This window comes from Haliotis rufescens, unplaced genomic scaffold (genome assembly GCF_023055435.1).
Source record: "Haliotis rufescens isolate VD_foot unplaced genomic scaffold, xgHalRufe1.0.p SCAF_12, whole genome shotgun sequence".
Lineage (NCBI taxonomy): Eukaryota > Metazoa > Mollusca > Gastropoda > Lepetellida > Haliotidae > Haliotis > Haliotis rufescens.
Window position 1 is genome coordinate 13,479,585 of NW_025963802.1, and position 24,662 is coordinate 13,504,246.

At 38.2% G+C, this 24,662-nt stretch overlaps 1 protein-coding gene across 8 annotated transcripts in view; it reads right to left on the reverse strand.

The window, feature by feature from the left end:
- LOC124142022 (nucleolysin TIAR-like) overlaps window positions 1-24,662 on the reverse strand; it is a 224,825-nt gene that overhangs the window by 143,238 nt on the left and 56,925 nt on the right. For 2 of the 8 annotated variants that reach the window (XM_046510258.2, XM_046510257.2), the window contains exon 1: window positions 1,042-1,457. The exons of the other annotated variants lie outside the window; for them this stretch is intronic. In XM_046510258.2, coding sequence (XP_046366214.1) covers window positions 1,042-1,095 — 54 coding nt within the window. In that variant the 5' untranslated portion in view covers window positions 1,096-1,457. Of the gene's footprint in view, window positions 1-1,041; window positions 1,458-24,662 lie in introns of those variants that run through there. 8 annotated transcript variants of the gene reach the window in all.

Genomic DNA, 24,662 nt, shown 5'->3' on the forward strand with positions numbered 1-24,662 from the left:
CTGTTACTGACAGCAACAGATTCTCCTGATCATTATTGTACGAGTACTATCAAGTGAAAAAAAGTAATCGTGTTAAACAAATATTTGCGATTTAAATTCTCAGCCACCTGTTTTCAGTTTTTACAAACTATCCTAATTGTAGGACAGTGTCGAAATATAGCGCAGTAGGAAAGAATAAACTATTTACACTGGATGACATCACGCTCATATTTTCCCTATGAGGTATTGATCTTGTAGGTATAAATTTTTAACTATCCCAGACACAATATACGTGGTGACAAGCTGCACAGGCTGACATCACAAGAAACAAATACTAATCAAACAGCCAAAGCCACTGACTCAAATCCACAAGAACGACTAGTTTTTTTAACAACATTGTGAGTCAACCTCAGGCGGCCATAATGCGTTCCGCTTCACTACACATTCAAAGTTAGCATGTGGTCTTATCCTTACTTTCATACTATTGTTCATGACACGCACACAAGCCTAAACAGGAAAGTTGTTTTCACTTTACAAATGAATGTGGGTGAGAATCCACATTGTACATAATCCATTTGCCTCAGTCAAGATAATCTATCTTGTGTCAATGGCACCTAAATGGTCATAAATTAGTTTCATGTTTCTGCAACTCTTTGTGAAAGTGGTTCCATTCCTCTAACCCACCTGTTGAATTCAGACTCTTCCACCTTATGGGTCTTTTCCATTCCAATATGGCTCCAGCCAAAATTGAATTTCAACCCCTGATATGCTCCCTATTAACAAAGCATGGATCTGTGTGAATTCAATAAATCTGACAATTCCTTCACACAAAACGGAGACTCGGAGAGAGGCAGAGGCAGAGGCAGAGAATTTCATTTAATGGTGTAATTTTGCCAGCACATCATCAAATGAGAAGCATACCATTAAACATGCCGGCTTCTACTGAAGCAGACGACATCGCCAGGCCACGACAAAGGCCCACAGTCAGACTGACAGCAAAAACCACAATTCATCTAGCATGTATTCTACACAAGTAAGTGAACAAATGCTGTGGGTACTCACCATATCCTGTTTGAGAGAGATAGGTATGTACTGGACATAGTAGTAAGGGTGCATCCTGGCTACACCGCGTAGTCGTTGGCGAATCGTGGTGGCAGACGGAGAGCGGCAACACTAACGGGAAAGCTCAACGACAGTTTGTAATGGTACTCGTACAATTAACGAGTGAGAAAGAGACACTGACTGCAGAGTGTGGACAGCGATTCACCTAGTTCTGTTGGGACACAGTCTGTGTGACTGTTTAAACCATTCCTCTCATTGACTGAGTGTCTAATGCTGCTTCTCCAGTGTGGGACAAACTACCGACAGCAGCCTAGGTCCTATTGACAACAGCCTCAATACTGCCTTTTGTTGTGCTTACTACACTGACAAAGCCAGCCACAATTATTGCACGTTTTTTGAATTGGGAAAATTGCCGACTTGAAGCATAGTCATTGGTTACTATTAGTGCGGCTAGTATTGTGACTGAGCGAGTGTAATCATAAAAGCGTGCAAGCAGGCTGTGGTGTGTACGGGTATCGCACGAGTAGGAGTGTCTATTTCCATGTCAATTCATCAATCAATCAAGCAGATCGCTGACAGGGCGTCATATTTCATGTCTCCCCCATTCGTTCCCGACTCTCACTGGCTGGCAATGCCCACAGGTAACTCTTCACTAATTACACGTAAATGAGGCTTTGATCTCCTCTCATCACTTACACCTGAGGGGAGGGGGAGCCTTGATAGCGACACGGTCTGCGTACCTGGCCTCTTCGGGGGAGGAACAGGTGTCACGTCCGAGTCAGTACAGGTGTCGTTTAGCATGTGGCCATGGCAATTTATCAATTAAGCCGATAGGTGAGCAATAGGACATGTGATAACTACAAAATGATACAGGGAGCTGTACAAAGGAATTGAGAGGCTACAATTAGGCTTGATTACGTTAGGATAGGCTTGGTGGAATTTAGAATGTCACATGAACATATGTTTAAGATGAAGCATTTGTTCATGTAGCACCTATTTAACAGCGACTTATTAGAAATAGATATGCATATTCATCACACTAGTATATATAACTTTTCATACAATTTTCCAGATAACAATTATGATACAGCTATTGTAATATCAAAACAAATACCAAAATATTTACTATTAGGTACATCAAGAAAATAATATATAATTATTTTTTTGCAATATTTTTGAATACATATGAAAATATTTTTAATTGATCTTTTTTTTTTCATGAGAATTATCAAGAACACAATATATTTAATTAAGTCCTTATGCAAAGAAAAATATCTACAAATTGTATGTGTAAAAGTCAAAATTGGAATAAGAATCAAATGACATATCAGAATATTGGTGTCATTGATCTTGGCCAAGCTTATAAAAGGGAAGTAACTCTGCACAACCTGACATGGGAAACTCAATCTATGATGAAGAAATAGCATTTGACATATGTCAGCTACCACCAAGGGAAATGAGCGTGCTTGTGTAATATTGGGAGCCATACACCTTGGCTTCATGTATAAGTCTCATTATGCACTCTACCAGAAACCAGTACACAGACAGCAAATATAGATTGCCTTCAGACTGTGTTTGAACTGGGCAGAGAAAACAATTCAAATGATAATCTCAATTCAAATGCTTGAATAATGGGTGATTTTTTTTATTCAAATCCTTTGATTAAGATGAACAGAGAATTATTCAGGAAAGGCAGCAGAACAACGGAAGGTAGATGAAAGCCTCTATGTTGAGTTGGAGCTCAGGTAAATGCTCTCATCCAATGGGTGGTCACTATTTTGGTCAGGTGGAGTATATTGTTATGCTGATATAGTACTGTAAAGTATACAGTTTATAAAGGCCTGAAACTCTTGTGCTTCGAGGAACATTTCAGCAACAAATGACTGCATGAAGAGTACAGTTTATATGAAATCGTGCAAGGTATGAATGGTGGAGTTTGTGCGACCTGCAGGGTAGACTCTGTTGTATTTGCAGTACACTAAGATAGACTAAGACAGATAGCAAATAATTCTGCTCTCCCTTGCCCTTTGGCTCCATCAGTATGTAATTATCCTGAGAAAGTACTGGCACTCATCTTCTATTACATATTACTCTAGTATTGTTGGATTTTTCCAAGATTTGCATACTTCATGCTGAAAATCTGAAATTTATATCCTGTAATAACTATTATTTTTCACTATTTATTTCCTTGCAAATAAAATCTATGATACCTAAATACTGTTTAACTTACTGCCCTAACCTATCATATATGTAAGTTTATCACTGTTGTTAATGTATATATATTATTAATGTATACTATTGTTAAAGAATAATCAACCATATACAACTCAAATGAGGTTAAGAGGATCCGGTTCTTTTACATGACTTAAGGTCATGAGATACTTTAGTCATTTGAAAAAATGGGTGTTCTTTATCTTCTTTTGAGTGGTATATATCAAATGAGAGGATATTACTTCGTTGCAGAGATGGGTCCCCTAGTGTTTTAAATAATGTGTTAATTTAAAGACCTTTTCTTACATCTCTAACAGAAGGGTTATGACAAAGATCCTTTCAAATGTCATACATACACTTAGAATATGAAGCCATGTTATGTGTCATGGATAACATCTTCTTCATTGTTTACAACATTTCGGGTCTACTTCCTGCTGCTTTGTCAGGGGAATACACTTAGAATAAACTCAAACTCTTAATGAATGTTTCACGTCAACTTGTCTGTTTAATTGAGTATGTTGCAACTTCAGACAATGCCAAGTGGTGGTCCACTGCTAGTCTGTCCTACAGACCCTGAAACAAATACATCAAATACAGCCCATGCAAGTCTATAATTAGTGGGCAAGTCTAGATTACTGCAGTATCTGAAAATGAAGAAAATCTGTCCTTTTTATATTTTATAACTATAATTTAACAACTATTTTTTTCTGTAAAATATGTTCATTTCAGAGACTGGATGTTAGTCTAGTCCACTGCGTGTTGTTCACTTTTTGTCTAATTCAATAGATTTGAGTTTGCAACCGGATCATATTTTTCAATAATTGTAAAGAATACAAATGACATGGTTGAGTCAAGAGGACATTTATATAGATCTGTTGGTTAAATCATCATAGAAGTGGCTACTATTTCTTACAATGAAAAGGGGAAAAAATATTAGAGAAATAACGCCTGTTGGAACAAGACTGGGTGGGAACATGCGAATCTCATGTTCGGGTTCCAGATCACATTGCGACAATTATGTGAGACAAGAACCAACAACAAAACTGTACGGCACTGAATTTTAATGGCGACACTTTAATAGACCCAATGCTCTATTGTTATGTACCACTGCCACGGTACAGATATATCCAATACCTCGAACCATTGTTATGCTTGGCTTTGTCGTCCTTCATGGCAAAGCAATTAACATTACTGATGTACTTTATGATTTGAACTATTCAACATGTTTCACGATCCATCTATTGCTGAAATGGGGTCACTTCAGAACACATTCTAGGACATTTAACAAGTGCCATCCAAAATATCAGGATATCTATATTTTAAATTATGTAATGATCTGGACGACTGGTATGTCTTATCAAAAATTGCCAAATTCAGGAAAATTTGTCTTCAGTAAGATCACTGAACATATCATTTTCAAACTAATGGGCCTTGTTTTTACAAAACAATCGTAGCATTATGACTGTTGAAAGTCTGTGTCAGGTTACAAAGATCATTGCTATGTGATTTCCTTTTGACACAGTTACCAGGGCCCTGTTCCACAAAGTCAGTGTGCCCCGTGAAGATCTGGGGTAGTATAGGTCTTCAGCAACCCAAGCATTGCAGTAAAAGGCGACTAACGGGATTGGGTGGTCAGGCTCCCTGACTTGGTTGATGCATGTCATCGTATCTCAATTGCGTGTATCCATTCTCATGATATCAATCACTGGATTGTCTGGTTAAGACTCGATTATTTACAGACCGCCGTCATATAGCTGGAATATTGCTGAGTACAGCGTTAAACAACAAACAAACACACAGTGTGAGGCAAAGAGTTATGATAGTCGTAGCGTTCCAATCGCTTTTTGAAACAGTGCCCTAAACATGTCTTTCTAGCCCTAATTGTGTCTTTTTCGCCCTAACCAACTTGAACTGAATACACTTTTACTCAACTGATGGCAATGTCACTCTGCTCCCAAACTGCCTCATTTATAATCTACCATAACTTGTCTCGTTTTCACCCTTTTATCTCTTCCTAGTTTACAAAATATACCCCAACATGTCATGGGAAAGTGACTTTCATGTTCAGGCAACAAAACGGGAAAACCATATTTGTCAGCAAGACAGCAAACCTAATTGGGGATGGCCAAATAAGCAAAGACAAAAATAAAATAGAATGTCTCGGCAACAAAGATCCATTTCTCTTCCAGTATATTCCCGTTTTTCCCTTAAGAAAACCACACATACTAAACGAGCCTATGGAGAGTCAGCGATACATTATTCCACAGGTCTTGGTTGAGGCCATAATGTTGATGCTCTCCCTCCATGAAAAATTAATTTTAATTACACTGCCCACTTGTAGACAACATCTGAACTACAAGTTTTGCCATGTCACATCAACCTCCACAAATGTAATTTCATGTTTCATAACAATTTCATTAGGCCATATAATGCATTTGAGTTCAATTATGAAGCAACTTCATAACAGAGTACATGCCATGGTATCTGCTGTACGAGACCTAGCTTGTTTTAATTTTTCTATATATATCACAGCAGTATACATGCCACGGTATCAGCCAGTATCTGCTGGTTTGTTAGAGATCTAGTAGGCAATATCTGTTTGTTTGTTGTTGTTCAACACCACACACAGCAATAGTCCAGCTATATGACAGCTGGCTGTAAATAATCGAGTCTGGACCAGACAATCCAGTGATTGATGTCATGAGCATCGGTCTATACAATGTGGATACGATGACATGCATCAACCAAGACAGCAAGACTGACCACACGATCCTGTTAGGCGCCTCTTACAACAAGCATCGGTTGCTGAAGACCTATTCTACCCCGGATCTTTACGGGTGGGGCAATATCTGACAATGTATCATTGCAGTACACATGCCACTGTATCAGCCAGTATCTACTGGTTTGCTTATAAGAGATGGTTAAGTGAGTGAGTGAGTGAGTGAGTGAGTGAGTGAGTGAGTGAGTGAGAGAGAGAGAGAGAGAGAGTGAGAGATAGATAGACGATTATCACTTTGGTGAAACCAAAATCATGTTAGGCTGTGTTGAACCAATGAAACTCTGCACAGCGAAGACTGTACCATCTGTGTCCCCTCATTTTTTAAGACGCATTTGTACTTGAAATACACATGATACCAATATGATTACTGCATGCCAAGCTTTCTAAAATATTATTCAATTTTAAAAAACAACAACAGTGCAACTATTTGTCTGTTCCAACATGTCTTCTTGTCACTGGCTTTGAGCACATGGCATCAGTTGAAACACGTTAAAACCAACCAATCATAGTAATTGACCAAATACAATACAGTTTTCCCCTGTGGATCATTTTGACAAGTTTGTAATTTATGAGGCTTTTCTTAAATTGCACTCATCTCAGTAACAGCTGCAAGGGTGTAACAATACATTGTAGTCATGTATCGAAATATCAAACGTAGCAATACGTAGCACAAAAAATGATGTTAGTGTAGTTTGTGTAGAATGGCTATTTTCACCAGTATCAATTGTATGCAATTAGTTCTGCAAAACAGTTCAGGGACATGTTCCTCAAAGCAATCTCAGTGCTAAGTCGATCATAACTCCCATTCTCTAACACTTGACTTACGACAGTCGTAGCGCTAAGATCGCTTTGTGGAACGGATCCCATTGCTCCACTCCACAAAGCGATCTTAGTGCTAGGATGACTGAAAGTGTATGTGAAAGTATGCAATCTGCGATCCACTTAGCTGTAAGATCGCTTTGTGGAACAGGGCCCTAGAATCAGTTGTGTCATGAGGCCACACTTTTTTTTAAATTGCTTTATGGATTTAATTATTATAATTTCAGAATTTGCTATCTTTTTTCATCCCGCCGATAAACTGTTTGCATATTGCACTCAAAAAATATTGTCTAAACATAGTTTATCCAGCATCTGATAGGATACATAGGTGCACAAAAGTATTTCTGCTTGATACATCAGGTTTTCATTGTTTACAGGAACAGCTGTGTTGCAGGCTATGCTCCAATATTAAACCATTTCTATATTTTTATACCAGCCTGTAGTTGAGCAGAAAACTTTTTTTAAAAATCTAATTGCTTTTCTTTCTTTTCTTTTTTACCCACCTACCAACAGGTATTATCCTGTGAACAATTGATAGAGCAAGTTAAAAAAAAAGGTGTGGACTAACAATTTAAAATGATTGATTCAATTAACTATAGTTGACTTCAACATTTTTTCTCTGAAAGTATTTAATTTAACTTAATTTACTTCTCAACTTCTCGGGTTAATTGTCTGTTTGTTTGTTTGTTTTTTAACACCGCACTCAGCAATATTCCAGCTATATGACAGCTGACTGTAAATAATCGAGTGTGGACCAGACAATCCAGTAAATGACATCATGAGCATCAATCAACACAATAGGGATACGATGACATGCATCCACCAAGTCGGCAAGCCTGACCACCAGATCCTGTTAGTCGCCTCTTTTGACAAGCATAGTCGCCTTTTACGGCAAGTATGGGTTGCTGAAGATCAGGTTACTTGAAAGTATTACAATGTTAGCTGAGACATACAACTTCTCAATTTATTACAGCAGTAGGAAGTCAAGTTTTTGTTAGCATAATGTCTTATTTATTTGTGAATTATCTTCTGCTCCTAACTTGACAAATCATTGACTGTGACATTGAGTATTTTTTTCAAAATAAATGATTCCAGATTTTTAGGATCAAATGCTATTCAACAATATTCAGTTTTCAGGATATTACTATTTTTCATGACTTGTCTTGTCTGCCCAGTGAAACCTCAGCTCGAGAGAGCAGCCAGATCAAAATCATTAATATGGAGTTATCCACAGTTCTAGACAAGTGCAATACCAATATTTGACCATTACGCCAATACAAATTCTGTTGGTACCAGTACTTGAAACTAAGGGGAGCTGTGGGGTCTAAAAGGTTTGCTGCTAGGCTGCTTGGATCTAGAAACCATCAAAACATTGACTTTTAACAATGGGATCATGACTTGGACCCCTTGACTTTCACAATAAATTTTGAATATTGGGTACCATGACGAACATTGTCTCAAATGGCGAAGTGAGTTGAAATAGGGTTTAACGTCGCGTTCAACATTATTGCACTTACATAGCGACATGCATGCACGTGTATGTGTGCGAGTGTGTTTGTGACTGCTTGTACTAGTCGATTTTATAGTGCTAGCCCAAGGAGATGCCATGCTGCAGTTTTACATGAACACCCCACTCAGACACAGTATACTGACTCCGAGCTGACCATTCCTTGTTTTAGCCAAGAGACCAAGAGAAGAGTTTAATGCCCAGCTTGTTCAGCTTTGTGTCACGATCCTACACTTCCTACAACCAACACAGGTTCCTGGGCACCTATTCTCACCCGGAATCCCCCAAGGATTTCTGATGTCCCCCGCCATGATATTGCTGGAATATTGCTGGAATACTGCTAAAAGCAGCGTAAATCACTCACTTTTTATAAAGGATAAATTTCACAAGTCACCGTTTTGAGACCAACCAATCAGAAGTTGAGATGAGGGATTAAGCGTTCCTGCTATTTCAATTGCGAAAAAAATACATTGACATACAATATCAAAACAACAAATAAGACTTTTTGTAGGTCCCAGGTTTTTGTGTATTTTTTATCCATTCTCTGACAACTATTGTTTGTTTCAAGGCATCAATAGTACAAAATATGCCTTGTCGTAAGATGTGTTTTTTAATATAAATATGTAGGCTCATAGTCTTAATTTTTCTTAAAATATCTGGTTTTGCAACTGTAGCTGAAACATATCCATTCTTCATACAAAATACATTGTACCTCCATCCCTTTCTTCATATAGAAATCACTAGGAGCAAGGAGTTATTACAGTTGCATCATTTCTCCAGGTTGTCTACTCCTACTAACGTCCCGTGAAGTATCCACGTTAGAACTGGTCTTCAACAACCCATGCTTGTCGTAAGAGGTGACAAGCGGGATTGGGTGATCAGGCTCACTGACTTAGTTGATGCATGTCATCGTATCCCAATTGCATAGATCGATGTTCATGATGTCAATCACTGGATTGTCAAGTCCAGACTCGATTATTTACAGGCCGCTGTCATACAGCTGGAATATTGCTAAGTGCTGCATTAAACAACGAAGTCCCGAAAGATCTCTGCTTAGCAAGACAGTCTGCGCCAAAAACAATTGAGTCTATTGGCCCGAATATGTCTCTCAGCGTCATTTTTAGTCCATTTTAGTATTTTTCTTTGGACCATATGCTGAGTTTACTTGACCGAACAGACATTTACTACACTCTGATGTCGTAGTAGTAACTAAGTCGCAGATTGCAATTACAGATGCAATGCTAAATTAAACACCGTTTCCAAGCGGCTAGTAACAGGGATGGTCTTCTGATGAATATTTATATAGAGAATACATAGCATATATATCAAACGTTTTTTCCATTTGGGCAAATAAATTGTATGTTCAACAGACCAACTGGCTGTAATACCTAATACATAGTCAGGTGACTACACAGCTGGGTATCTTGGTCAATCTTGTTCCATTTTGTTGAACCACACTCCCACCAGTTTCAAGGCAAAATCCTGGAGAACATAACAATAGCATAAATATACCTCCTCCATATTTATGTCTAAAAGAGTAAATGACAATCAGCCTTTATTGTGTGTATTATTTTCCTCCATTTTCTAATTGTGCATCAGGAAAATTTGCAATTTGACAACTTTGCATTGATTAGCAAAAACAATTAAGTCTGAATCATTCATTTCAAGACTCCAACAAGCACCTGGTGTTTCAATTACCCAAAGAGACTGCAATGCAAACAATAATATTGACCAAGAAAACACAACATGTATATTGTTGTTCCTTCTCATCTATAAACAATGTCACAGGTTTCACAATGAACATTGAGTCAAATGTCCCATTCTCCTGGCCCATTGTCACACTCCTGTCATGATAATGTATGTTGGTTGCTCATGATATTGGTCAGAACAGCAAGTCATTATACTTTCATGAACTTGTTTCTCCCTATTACAGATACACAGCCTATTTGTCCTTGAAGTCTTTTGTTCATTATGGATCTGCATATTTAAACTTAGTCTCAGCATGCTGCAGCACCTGGCAAGATGCATAGGAAGACCCTGGGGGGTGGGAGGGGTATTGTACGTGAGGGTGTGTCCTTTTGAAAATTACATAAGACACATGTCACTTAAGTTAATAATGAGATAAGATTTAACATGCTGTTACCAGGGACATGAAATTCAAACTTCATCTAAGAACCCTCAACATTAGTGTCATTACAATGTATCCTAGACTTTAACTCTAAATTGTGAACACTACATATATATACAGGATTTTAATTTGACTGCTCTTTTAGGAAGGTTTGTTCTTAAGAAAAGAGATTAATTACTTTCAGAAGGTAATCCATTAATATTTAACTCTGTGCATCAATATGTGATAGGTACAAAAAGAGTTGAAATGGGGCTGTTTTGTCATGATTGATATGACATCATATCACTATTTGAAACGGTAAACACTCCCCCGCAAAGTAATTCATCAGCAGGCCTAACAACTTGTCAACTTGGGCCTAGTTTGTTTTCAGACATTAACATATGTTTAGATCAATCTTAGAAAACACATCCCCACTCACTACCCTATAACAGCAATATTCCAACTAAATGAAGTTGGCCTGTAAATAATCAAATCTGGACCAGACAATCCAGTGATTGATATTATGAGAAAAATCCCTTGCAGCCAGGGTACAATGTCACCATCAAACAGTGAGTGAGTTCGGTTTAATGCCGTGTTGAACAGTATTCCAGTTGTATCATGGCGTGTCAGCTTAATGTGGGAGGAAAGCCCGGCGTGGTGCAGGTCTTAGACATTTACATTTGGTGAAACCCATGAGCACAGGTATGGTGCTGACAAACCTAGAAACATAATCGGGTGAACCAGGATTCGGACACACAATCCATGGGATGCAACTCTGCACAGCGAATTGTCATGCATGAGATGACTGGACCACCCGTGCACCCCAACCAAACAGATCACAGAACCCAACCCCTAGATCCACGTGGTCATCTCTTAGTCTTCACCTGTATTTCTCAAACTGGAAGTGCTGGCATAGAACTTATCATGATGTAATCTTTATTAAAGTAGTCTTGCATGTCCAAATCACCAAACCACAGAAAAAAATTGTCAACAACACTAACCTAACAATTTCAGCACACAATCAACAATAACATTTCCACATGCTTCCAGAATACCCTTAAAATATGTCTGCTTCCGTCAAGCAGAAGTGTGATCCTGATATTCTCCACACAAACTTTATCTCTTACGAGTAATTGGCACTGAATACCCTTTTAGAGCGTGTCCAATCAATAATCATGTATTTTCTGCGGCAAGTCATATATGGCAAGTGAAGGCAAGAAGCAGGTGCAGCCATAACGTACATGGAAACTGAACAGTATTTCGAACCGTGGCAATCAGAAAAGGGAGATAACTGTCAAGTGAAGGTCACATTTATTCAGAGTGATGGAGATCTGAGGCCATTTCCGATCAGCAAGTGGTGTAATTGTATAATACAGAATATACATAGAGTGACAGCTCTATGTGTTTGAACTGATAAACAATGGAAGCACAGATGAATGGAAGTGTAACAATAGCCATGCCAAGTCAACATGTCCGAAGCACATTGACGGACAACATGTCAGCAGTGCAAACAATTGCCCTTTGCGTTGTTGGTAGTAAGGTCATTACAAATACTCTGGCCAGGCATCTATGCACAAGTAAAGGAGCATGAACCAAAAAGAATTAGCTTTTTCACAAACTATTTACTTCTTAAACAAAAACATCACACCATCATTATTTTTGCCATGACTTCTGTGTGCACTTCTCCCAAGATGATACTCTGTCACTGTACAGCTTTACTTCTCCATCCCCAGGTCAGAGTTCACCTTGCTAAAATGAGAAATCTCTCGATCGCACTACAAAAAGAACATTCATTTTGTTTGGTCTTGCAATTACAGTCAAGATTTGAAATTGAGTATTTTTTATCCAATCTCTTTTGGATTCTCTGGAGAATTTGATAATTGAAATCATTAAATCTTGTCTTAAATTGGAGACTTGGATGCCAATTGTTACATACCCATCTTCAAAGTGAATAATGTCACATGTTGCATGGAGCAACAATTTCAAACAGATTTAAGCGCATGTGAATTTCATATAGATATCATATCGTGTAGCATAGATATAACTACAGCAAAACTCAACAGGAAAATTAGTTTTCAAACTTGCACAAATCAGGAGTACAAGAAATGAATGGATATATACATGACCAAAAGCTGTTTGCCAAAAAGCTTGAGACTGCTGTTGGAAATAGCTCATGCAAGGGACCTTGAAATTCACACAGGTTTCAAAATTGGCCACAAATACATGTATAGATAAAAATAGACTTACACAGTGGCACTCCCTTCTTAGCTGCCCCAAACTGGAAGAATAAAAGTCTTCAATGTATTTTCAGTAGAAAATAATCATTGATAGCACAACCTATAGAAAAGCCAATTACAGAAAGACGTGTCCATGATGGACTTTCCATTTTGTCCTCGCAAGTCAAAGCCGTGTTTTCGTTGCATGACACATTGTTGTCATATTCATAACAAAAGTCTATTACTGAATTAACTGCTTATAATTACACAGCAAATATTTTGAAAGATGCATTGTGACTCTTCAATCATTTTCATACTTTGAACTTAATTTTCTCCAACCTCAAACTGTATTTATACATGACCTGAATGGTTTCTAATTTTTTTAATTACATGCAAATGTTACTGTTTTCACCTGTAAAATACAAATACTCTCAAAATCAGAAGAAAAAAATTAATAACGAAATATTTAACAAATATTTCTTACATAATTCCACAATGCCCTTGAAGTCAAACCTAAAGCAAATATTCAAAATGCAGTTCTTTAAAGGAGCAAAACTTTTTTGTCCATCAACTTGGAATGTTGGTACTTGGAATTAAACTTCAAATTTGTCAAGTATCATTGCAAAAACATGTCAGAAAAATTCATCGAACGAGATAAGTCTTGTGATGGATGCATAACAAAAACTGAAAAGTAAATACATGTTCAAGAAAACAATTTTCCTTCACCTACATGATATTTCACATTTTTTTTCAAACACAATCAGTTAACATAAACACTGCAGATCAGAATACGGGGAGAAAAATATCTCCATCAATTCCACTCCAATATCTGAGGTATAAAACAGTTGTTTTTCCCCTTCCGACACTAAGAACTAAATGATCACCAACAGAGAAGGAAATTGTTCCATGGTTCTTACAGTTTTGTAAATTAGGTTTATAAAACCATAACATTATTCTTATTGCATGTTTTTAAACAACACATTATAATCAGTATGATCTTATAGGAACAAAGGTTTTCAGTGCCAGGCCAATGAAAAGTGCAAAGACTGAACAACTGAAAAACTCTTGTATATCCGTTTTGCACAAAGAAAATCATTAAATATAAATGAGAGGACTGGGGTCTTTCAACAACATTGTTTTTTTTAAAGATATTTTTGTAAATTTTGACACATGATGAAGTAATATACGAGCACAATTGCTCTCATCGAGAAAAAGTTGCTAGTGCTTCGGTTTTCTTGTCATATGAATAACAATGTTTTTTTAATTAATAAAAAGAAAAAATGTACTTTAATAAATTAACAACAAAAATGCATGATGCTGCTGCAAAGTGACACTCTCAACATAAAGAAGCCCTGGAACCAACCAAATGAACCTACTCTTCTCAGACATAATTGCATTGGTAGTGGTTAAGGGCAAAAAGAATGGAAAACGGATTTCAGAGACTTTGGGAACAGTTTGCAAAATCACAGGTGGTTGTATTTATGCATGTACTCTTTGATGGGGCTGGCATTCCCATTGAAACTTGTCTTACTAAATCATGTGATATGCATTAATGTTTTAAATGTCTCTCTAAATCGACTTGTCCATCACTTCATGTCATGTTGGTATAGGTGGCTGTGCCCTGCCGGTATAAGGGTGTATATAAGAGAGGTACTGTCAATCCACTCCAGAACCACTGAAAGTGCTTGTGAACAGAACAAAGCATTTACTTCCAGCCCCCAAGAATCCTGCCAAGGAACTTCAACTTCGCACTCAGCAATATTCTAGCTATATGACGGCGTTCTGTAAATAATCGAGTCTCGACCAGACAATCTAGTGTTTGATATCATGAGCATCGATCCACGCAATTGGGATAAGATGACATGCTTCAACCAAGTCAGCGAGCCTGACCACCCGATCCCGTGAGTCACCTCCTACAACAAGCATAGTCGCCTTTTTACGGCAAGCATGGGTTGCTGAAGACCTATACTACCCCGGATCTTCATGGGCCAAAAACCCTAAGAAGCAAGGAAGCAACCAAAAAAACAAAATTTCTTACTGACTTGTCTTGAACTTTTGCAAAGTTTGAAAATCCTATAACTTAAGCAAACAATGAAAATACTATTACAAAGAAGTTAAAGAACACCTGAATTTTATTTCATATGACTATAGTAATATGTCACGCCATACTTTTTTTTTTTTATATACTACAAGACAAAGACCACTAAACGTCGCTGCAGTCTTATTTACCAAGTGCATCAAACCTATAGCAATTTCCCGGAGTAATTATTAATACATATCTGATTGTAATTAGTGATGCTTCCATGGCTACAAATTGAAAACTCTATAAGTATAGATGTGATCCATATATTCCATATTTAACTGGATATTTGATAATATTATGCAAGTAGGGTTGTTACATGATAGTTAGGGCATTGAGTACCTTTATACCATACTTAGTGCTAGTCTTTCTTTCTTTCTTTCTTATGTTCCTTCTTTCTTATGTATGTTCTTTCTTTCTTCTGTATGTTCTTTCTTTCTTATGTTCTTTTTTATGTTCTTTCTTTTTATGTTCTTTCTTTCTTATGTTCTTTTTTATGTTCTTTCTTTTTTATGTTCTTTCTTTCTTATGTTCTTTCTTTCTTATGTTCTTTTTTCTTATTCTTTTTTCTTCATTTCTTACATTCTTTCTTCATTTCTTACTTTCTGGCTCAGAATCAATTGTAAGAATAATAGCGTGAAATCATTATAATGGTCTATTTGTTTGTTATATTCAATATTCAAGCTGTATGACGGCGGTCTGTAAATAATCAAGTCTGGACCAGACAATCCAGTGATTGATATCATGAGCATCGATCCACGCAAATTGGGATACAATGACATCAACCAAGTCAGCGAGCCTGACCATCCGATCACGTTTGTCGCCTCTTTTACGACAAGCATAGTCGCCTTTTACGGCAAGCATGTGTTGCTGAAGACCTATTCTATCCTGGATCTTCACAGGTCGGTTTAATTGTCATGATCCAATGGTGAAAAGTTAAGATTCAAGAGGTCCTCATATATAAGAACACAAAAACAAAAAGCTGAAAATACCTCATATTGTTCTCTCATGCTGGTAGCAATATTACTGGTCCATTCTATTGAAAAACCTTAATTATTTAAAGAAAATCTAATTTCATTGATTTCTTCCATTTATTCCAAAATATCTATGAACATTTGTGTGCTTAAGATTTCCAACCCAAACATTGTAAATAATTACCATATTTTGTTTCTGATTGTTGGTGATTAAATCCGAATAACGTCACTGTGAAATTCCCTGTAGTTATGCCAATGAGCTTAATAAACACACCTAATGAGCCACACGTCATTATTCTGACTTCTCATGGTGTTGGTACTTAGTAACCATTATCTGACCCAATGCATTGCTTCTGCCGCCAACAAATTCCTGCAGCTTAATATTCTAAATACCATATATAACACTGATGCTGGCTGTGACGGGTTAAGGATAATTAACTACAAAAATTGGCATTACAGAAATATGGGCGGGGTCTGGGTGTGATAACCTTTAGATGCTTAATAAGTACAGGGGAAAATAGCCTCTCAAGTTAAAAACCTTTGTTTCTATCCTTTTGGGGGTAACAAGTTGGCGTGCCTACTTTGGTATCGGGAACCTAACCCCCATGTTTGACCTCTACACTTGGAACTTCAGATTCTTTGGCACTATCCCCCATTTTTGTTACTCTTCCATCAAACCAAACCATATGTAGAAACTTATTCAGATAAGTCAATAGGCCTTATGCTTGCTTGTTTGTTGTCTGAAGCAACCCTCGGCAATATTACAGTTATATGACGGCAGTCTGTAAATAATCTAGTCTGGGGCAGAAAATCTAGTGATTGATATCATGAGCATTGATCTACGCAATTGGGATCAATGACATGCATCAACTAAGTCAGCGAGCCTGACCACCCAATCCCACTGGTCGCCTCTTACAACAAGCATGGTTGCCTTTTATGGCAAGCATGGGTTGTTGAAGATCTATTCTTCTGGATCTTCAGAGGTTCAATAGGCCTTATGATAGCCTTAACATTTTTTGCAGTATCACTACAGGGATTGGACTATTAAGAATTTTTGCTAAAAATTTCCAAGCAAAAAAACTAGGGGTGAACAATATACATTGGTGCAGCATATAATTTCATGCAACAATACGATTCATGATACATTTTTTACGGTAACAATACACTTGCCAAAATAAATAAACTAAACGCTTAATGACCCCCAGCATTTTTTTCAGTCAGAAATGGCAAAATGTGTTGTAATTTGCGTTTCAAGTTCACGACCAAAAATAGCCGCTTTCAACATGTGTCTACAGCCAGCTTTTCCTTTTAAACCAGCTCTGAAATATTTATGGCCAAGAACTTTCCATGTGATTTGCTGTGAATTTATAGTATTGTGATACATATATTATGACCTATCATCATGATACGTACAATATCACCACCACCACCATCGTTTCACCCCTAAAACAAACATGACCATGTAACAAAACTGACACCCTTCAACGGCTTGGAATCGGCACAACTGCTGAGATCTACGACCTATTTGTGTAGGTGTGAGTCTGCTTGTGTGCAGGGATGGTAGACACAAACTGATACACACATCACAAGTAACAGTGACAGTAGCAGCGCCCAACAATCCCGCCACTTCCCACATCAGAGCCCCATCCTCTACTCGACCAATACGTTCTCATGTAACTAATTAACATGATAAGCTCAGATTGCAACATAAATCATAAATGAAGCAATAGTGTAAAACTGACTCCCAATCATCAAGAGTGATATCTATGCTCCAGCAGCAGAGGGGATTATTAGCCAGTGACAGATGCCTGCCTCTCCCACTACCAGGGGTGAAACGATTCATCGGCGCACCGGTCCATCATGAGTTTTCATGCGATGATATGATACATGTTACATTTTGTTTCTGTATCGATACAAGTTCAGCCCTCTAAGTAGCCACCATTTTGGTGGCCAAATGTGACTAAAATCTATGATTGGCAACCTAAATTTATCTACTGCTCGCCACTTGGCTACCTAAAAGTAAACATAATTGGTGACAATATCTGTTTAAGATATCCATTGGCTCCTAAAAACTGAGGTTTGGCTCCTAAAATATTCATATTAGGAGCTGCTCGGCTCCCTCACTAAAAAACGAACATAGAGGGCTAACAAGGTGAGACACTTAGTGAAATAGATTACTTACTACTCGTTTAATGACACCACCCACACACCCCAAGCATTTTGGTCAGTAAAATATTGCAAAAGGTGTTTCAAGTTCACAACTAAAATAGCCGCTACGCAACATGTGTCTACAACTAGCTTTATTTTAAACCTGCTCTGAAATATTAAAAGCCTTGTATATTCCAGTTATATCACGGCGTGTCAGCTTAATGTGGGAGGAAAGTGAGAAGTGATGCAGGTCTCAGACTTTTACCACTTCGATGAAACCCACGAGCACGGGTATGGTGCTGACAAACCTAGAAACATAATCGGGGCGAACCAGGATTCGAACCCACAATCATAGGTTTCTGGCGTGTCCAAGGGACGCAACTCTGCACAGTGAATCGCGGCGCCCTAGACGACAGGGCCACCCGTGCCCCCGATGTAAATATTAATATCGGGATACCTATCACAGAAGTAGAAACTAACATTTTTAGTCCACTAGTCCTTATAATGATAACATATAGCAAAACCCTTAAAAATGGCAAATTTCTACTAGTCCTTAGGATACCTTAACTATTGGGCAGTTTGGCAAGGACTACAGGACTAGTGCAAATTTCTAACACTGCTATCATATCATGACCTTGCTGTGTCGTTTCACCTCCACCCACAACCCAGGATTTTAAGTCTCATGTGCATATAATCATAAATTTGCAATTAAGTAATTTTTCTCCATCATGCATAATTTCTTAATGAATATCTGACTAGAAAGTCAATCATGTAAAATAGAACACCAAACTCTATTGTTGTAGGGGTTTTTTTAACGTTATGATTTCATTTCTTCTGAACTGGGATCTGTTCCTCAGTCTTCAGGTGCCAAGAAGATATTTTCAAGCCCATGTTTGAAAGAATGCTAATATTTCCATATTGGTTCCTTTAATAGAATAACAATAAACTTGAAATGAAATCTGATGAGAGCACTATCCTGAAAGTCTAGTCAAGTGAAGCCAAATGTCTTTAAGATCGGCAATCTACCATCCTGAGTGCCCCATTTCCAACAATACTTTCATGTAAAATATAAAATTTTCAAGCAACTGAACTTGGGACATTGATATAATGCCAAATTTGCAAGGAAAAATATGAACCAGGTCTTATTTTGATATCCCATAATGGTGATATGGGATGATCGTTTGTTCCATATCTTTTTCCCTAATTCTAATTTCAACTTTTCTGGGGACAAAACCAAACCGCTAATCTCATGGAACATAAAAATCTCCAAATTAACAAAAATATTGAATTTATCATTAAACCAGTATTTGTGGTCTTATTCCAATTGCGTGATTTCCACAGCAGCAATTTACACAGTTTGATCTTGTGATGTAGGAGAAATTGGCCATAAGCTTTACCCAGCACGCCGCACAGGAAGCTGCTCATGACATGCGCATTCTACACCAAGCATTGGCCAGAAGGCATTGGTTATACAATCTATATTCTTCTTGATCAGGACAAAGCCCCAAAAAACCAAACCAACCAGCATCAAAAAATAATTTTCAGCAATCAGATATCAGTCCTGCTTTGACCGACATCTCTGTATTCCTTGAGGAATGCATTTCCCTTTGCAACGGTTCTTTTAACCATTTTTCCACGATGCGCTCGATTCAATAACCTGCTTAGTGTTCAAGCACAGCAATTTTTTAAGACACCAGATGAAGTGCATGATGAATGGCAGTAGTTATTGGCACGATACATGCATATTCTCAGGTGTCCGAGCTGTTTCCGCGTGGCTCACAACACACACAGTTATCTCCGGCCAGCATGACCACATACCATTACAACAGAATCAATTGACAATGCCATGCAAACAGAAATACATCAAAGGCTTCATGTAGCTAGAGACCAGCTAAATCAATTATCAAACATTACTAAATGAGTCCTTTTCGCCCCTAATTAAAGACACGAAAGATGATTCTCCACACCCAGCATTAACAATAAACATATTGTTCACGAGTCTCGATGCTGAGAACACACAAACGGGATGAAAAGAGTTTTGAAAATAAATTGTGTGTGTGAGGATATTAATAATGTTGAACAATGTATTGAAGCTTCCGCGTAACATCAGCGCCAATCACTAATCATTGTCATAGATATTAATGGCCTGACAACATAAACAAACAATTTTAGCTCGGGGAGACAAAGCACGGATAGACAGTAGCAATACATCATGGCATGATTGTGGGGTGACGAGGGTCAGGGTGGTCATTTTGCGTACACGAACATGTCAGGCCGATATTTGGTGGCAGCAGTAATACAGTTGATCATTCGGTAGATGAGGTCCCTCATGCCATCCAGGCCACGCTAACTAGTACCAAGCAAGGAAAGGCAAAACCATTTCCCAAAGGAACAGCACCCCCTTTTTCCGTGACGAAACAATTTGGTGTCTATTGCAACGCAGCTCGGCTGAGTGACAGTCAGTGATCATGATCTACAAGTTTAATCACCAATCATGGGGCAAGGGGTTCTCAAAAGCACCATGCAAACTCTGAAAATGCCTCTTATATTGCACATTATGACTCGGACTTCCTTGTTGCAACACAAACCCTGAACTCGGCGCCCATAGAGTTAGGCAAAGAGCGTGTTATCGCCATGGGGAGTAGTTTATTGTCTGTCACGTCTCATTATACCTCCACAAGACCTGGCCATTCTTTTAAAACATAAACACCTCTTCCAAACAGTGGTGCGATCAACTGCCGGGTGGAATTATCCCTAATTGAATCACTAAACAAACCCTTTTACAGCAAACATTATCCTTCCTGTGAAAGTGGAAGCATACCAACCGGCCTTCAGAGGCTTGACTTAACACTGAAAAATAGCCTGGGACAAAAAAAACTCCGCATTATCCTCAATACGATAGATTTTCCTCCTAAAAATGTGTCACATTTCCCACTCCTTTTATTCTTGTCTGGAGAAATCAAATTAACAGTTTGCCTTGCATTGCACTATCAGAGTTTTTTAATTCCTGTAAATACAACTTCACATGAAAATAAACATCTCCGTATTTGCATATGAACCAGATCAAAATAAGCATGGTATTAAACCTTGATTATTTATGAAGAATAACATGTTTTCATAAACACCATCAAGTCCTAAGTTAGCTTGGGGATTCCATATCGCCTCAGATACAGGGAACTACCGTAATCGTAGTAATTAGTGCACCTGGCATTTAACAAAGTCAGCTGCCAAAGTGGGTGCTTATTAGGACATTGCTAAGATTGGTCCCTCTTAGGGCCTTGTTCTCAAATACAATAATTTAAGTTCAGCTTGAGGATGAAGTTCACTGAGTTTGTTTCACTTATAGTCTTGTTTCATGGCAATTGGTAGGTTATTAGCAGAGGGGCAGTAATTACGTCATTTTTATAATACCTCATAAATGACGATCAGAAAAAGGTTTCATAGGCTTTCCAACATCAGGACATTTTGTATAAGAAAAGCCAAACTACAGTTGACGCCAAATAATAGGGTCTACTAGTTTGTCATTATTTTCTGTAGATGTTAGTCTTAACGTTTGAAATCGAATAAGCTGATCTTTCTAAACCAGAGAATTTGTAATTTGTAAGCTTCGGCTTTGGTGGCTAAAATCAGATGGCAGATATGAAAGAAGAAGCTCATGGATGTATGGATGGATGGATGGATGGATGGGTGGATGGATGGATGGATGGATGGGTGGATGGATGGATGTATGGATGGATGGATGGATGGATGGATGGATGGGTGGGTGGAAGGACAAAACCCAACAGTGCTACAAACCATAATGTTCCAAAACATACATCCGCAGGGATGAAAATCAGCCTACGATTTGAAATTTTGTTACATTGGAAACTTAAAGGGGGAAGGGAACCCTACAAAAAAATACCTCCCAGTCGGTCTATGTACATTACAGGGGAACATTCAGATCTAATTCCAATCTAAGGAGCTTGAAAGCCTTCTGAAAACCAGGAACAGTATAAATTATAGGAGCAGTAGTATTGACCCCTTGATATCTCTCCCTTAAGGGCCAGGCCTGTGTTGGCAGCAGCCTGCAATTCCGATTAGCTACGGAAGCTGACTGGGTGCATGGTGAGCCTCAAGTCATGAATTTGATACATTTCTTAATCAAATACAGAATATGGTGTCTAAATTACCTCAAGGTACTTAAAGTGGCATATTGAGTTCTACTAAAACACATCTAATGCTCAATTAGCTGTGATCTAAGCATTCTAATTCCTTGGTGTATTGGAAGATGACTATCGCTGTGGTAGAGATGTAGGAAAATTCTGGTCGACATGCCTAGCCTCCTCAAATCCAAATAGTAGTTTCAGGACCATAAAATAGTAGCGGCGCCATTCATCACAGCATAGTTGGATCTGTTTCAAGATTTTGAAAAAGATACACAAAAATATTAAACATTTCTAGACCACAACGCAGATAAAACTGAACTGACAAGTAAATAAATAAGTATTTTTCTAATATGCTGTATGAAATAGAAACTGATGATTTACTTCAATTCGTTTCTTCATTCAAAAATACTGCTGCACTGTCACAATTGGGAAATGATAGCCTCCATAAACTGTATCAAGTAAGGGAATGGGTTGTTTGCTTTCCACACCGCTTTGCCTACCTTATGTTAGCAGAAAGCCGAAAGTGACAGAGGTCTTAGATCTTGTTCACTTGTTGTTTAACATGCACTCAGCAATATTCTAGCTATATGATGGTGGTTTGTCAATAAGTAAGTCTGGACCAGACAATCCAGGAATAGACATCATGAGCATTGATCAACACAACTGGGATATAATGATATATGCATCAACCAAGTCAGCAAGCCTGACCACCTGATCCTGAGTCCCCCTTACGACAAGCATGGGCTGTGAAAGACCTTTCTGACACAGATCTTCATGGGTCAAATGAGCAACCGAGTGAGTGAACATTAAACCTTGTATGAAAATCAGAAAGGGAGTGTTCTTCTTTTAAGCAATCCAGCAAAATGACGGCAGGGAACATCAAGAATGGGTTGTACCCAGTTGGGCTTCAAACCCAGGACTTCTGCATGATGAGCACATGTTTTCATCACCTGGCTGCCTAGTTGTCCCTTACAACAAGCATGGGTAGCTGAAGACCAATTCGAACCTGAATCTTCACAGGAGGACAAAGGTTGTAGACATTTATTACTTTGAGTGAAACAGTTAAACCTATGAACATGGATATGGTGCCGACAAATCAACAGATATTAATATGCCAATAAGGGATTCAAACCCATCATCAGCAGATCCTTGCAACTAAAGGAGAAAACTTAGCACCAAGTTTGTTTGTTTGTTTGTTTGTTTGCCACACTCAGGAATATTCCAGTTATATGATGGCGGTCTGTAAATAATCAAGTCTGGACCAGACAATCCAGTGACTGACATCATAAGCATCGAAACATGCAATTGGGATACGATGACATGCATCAACTAAGTCAGCAAGTCTGACCACCCGATCCCGTTAGTCGCCTCTTACGACAAGCATAGTCGCCTTTTCCGGCAAGCATGGGTTGCTTAGCACGTAAGTGATCCAACAGACTAATCCCTCTCATATGAGGGTTTCTTATTCTAACCAACTTCTCATCAACGCGGAAAAAAACAAGTTCACTTTGTATTATTACATTTCCTTATTCCACCACAGCACTGCAGCGTTTCAGAAAAGGTTAAAAGCACCAGCCTTATAACAACAGGACAAGTCCATGCAGCTCCCACCTCGTTCAGTGCATTTGACCGATTACCTGTTAACATGTAAACATAAGCCTGTAACAGAATGATATGCAAATTAGATATGTTTCATTTATAGGCCTAATACCGCTGTGTATTCGTCATAGTTCAAAGAAAGCTTTTGATATTTAAGCAAGCATTGCAATCCATTTGCTCTTTCATCCATGACTTGGAAGTATATTTTTGATCAATTATTTTGACAATCTCCTTCGTCTTCTTTTGTCCACTTGCTACTGTTTGAAGCATTACAAAAACATCATTATGATCAAGAAATACAATAACACCATGCAAGATATGTTGATTCTTCTCCTGTATGTAAATAGAACACCAAAACGTGTGGACTTTCAAGGTGATCCAGACCAAAATCTATACTGATGGTTTGTTAAAGTGTATAATGCTCTTGTGCACGTTTAATAACCCTGACAGCATCCCTTATAAATCCCATTCATAATTGATACATATCGTTACACAAGTAAACATCTAACTGCAAACACTGATAATTGAGTGAGTATGTGTGTTGTCATTTTTTGTCAATCAGTCTTTTGATGTTTTTCCCCACATGTTTTAACACAAACATCAATAATTAACATTATCGGTGATATCAAAATCAAATCAAGGCACAGTACATAATTGAAAGAAAAAAAATAATATATAAGGTCTTGCAGGAGATAGTGATTCACTCTTGCAGAGGGGGCACGGGTGGCCCAGTCGTCTAAGGCGCCGCGATTCGCTGTGCAGAGTTGCGTCCCTTGGGCACGCCAGAAACCTATGATTGTGGGTTCGAATCCCGGTTCTCCCCAATTATGTTTCTAGGTTTGTCAGCACCATACCCGTGCTCGTGGGTTTCACCGAAGTGGTAAACGTCTGAGACCTGCATCACTTTGGGCTTTCCTCCCACATTAAGCTGACACGCCGCGATATAACTGGAATACTGTTAAAAGCGCCGTTAAACCCAACTCACTCACTCACTCACTCTTGCAGACACACAGTTTTTTTAAAAAGACGTTTGATA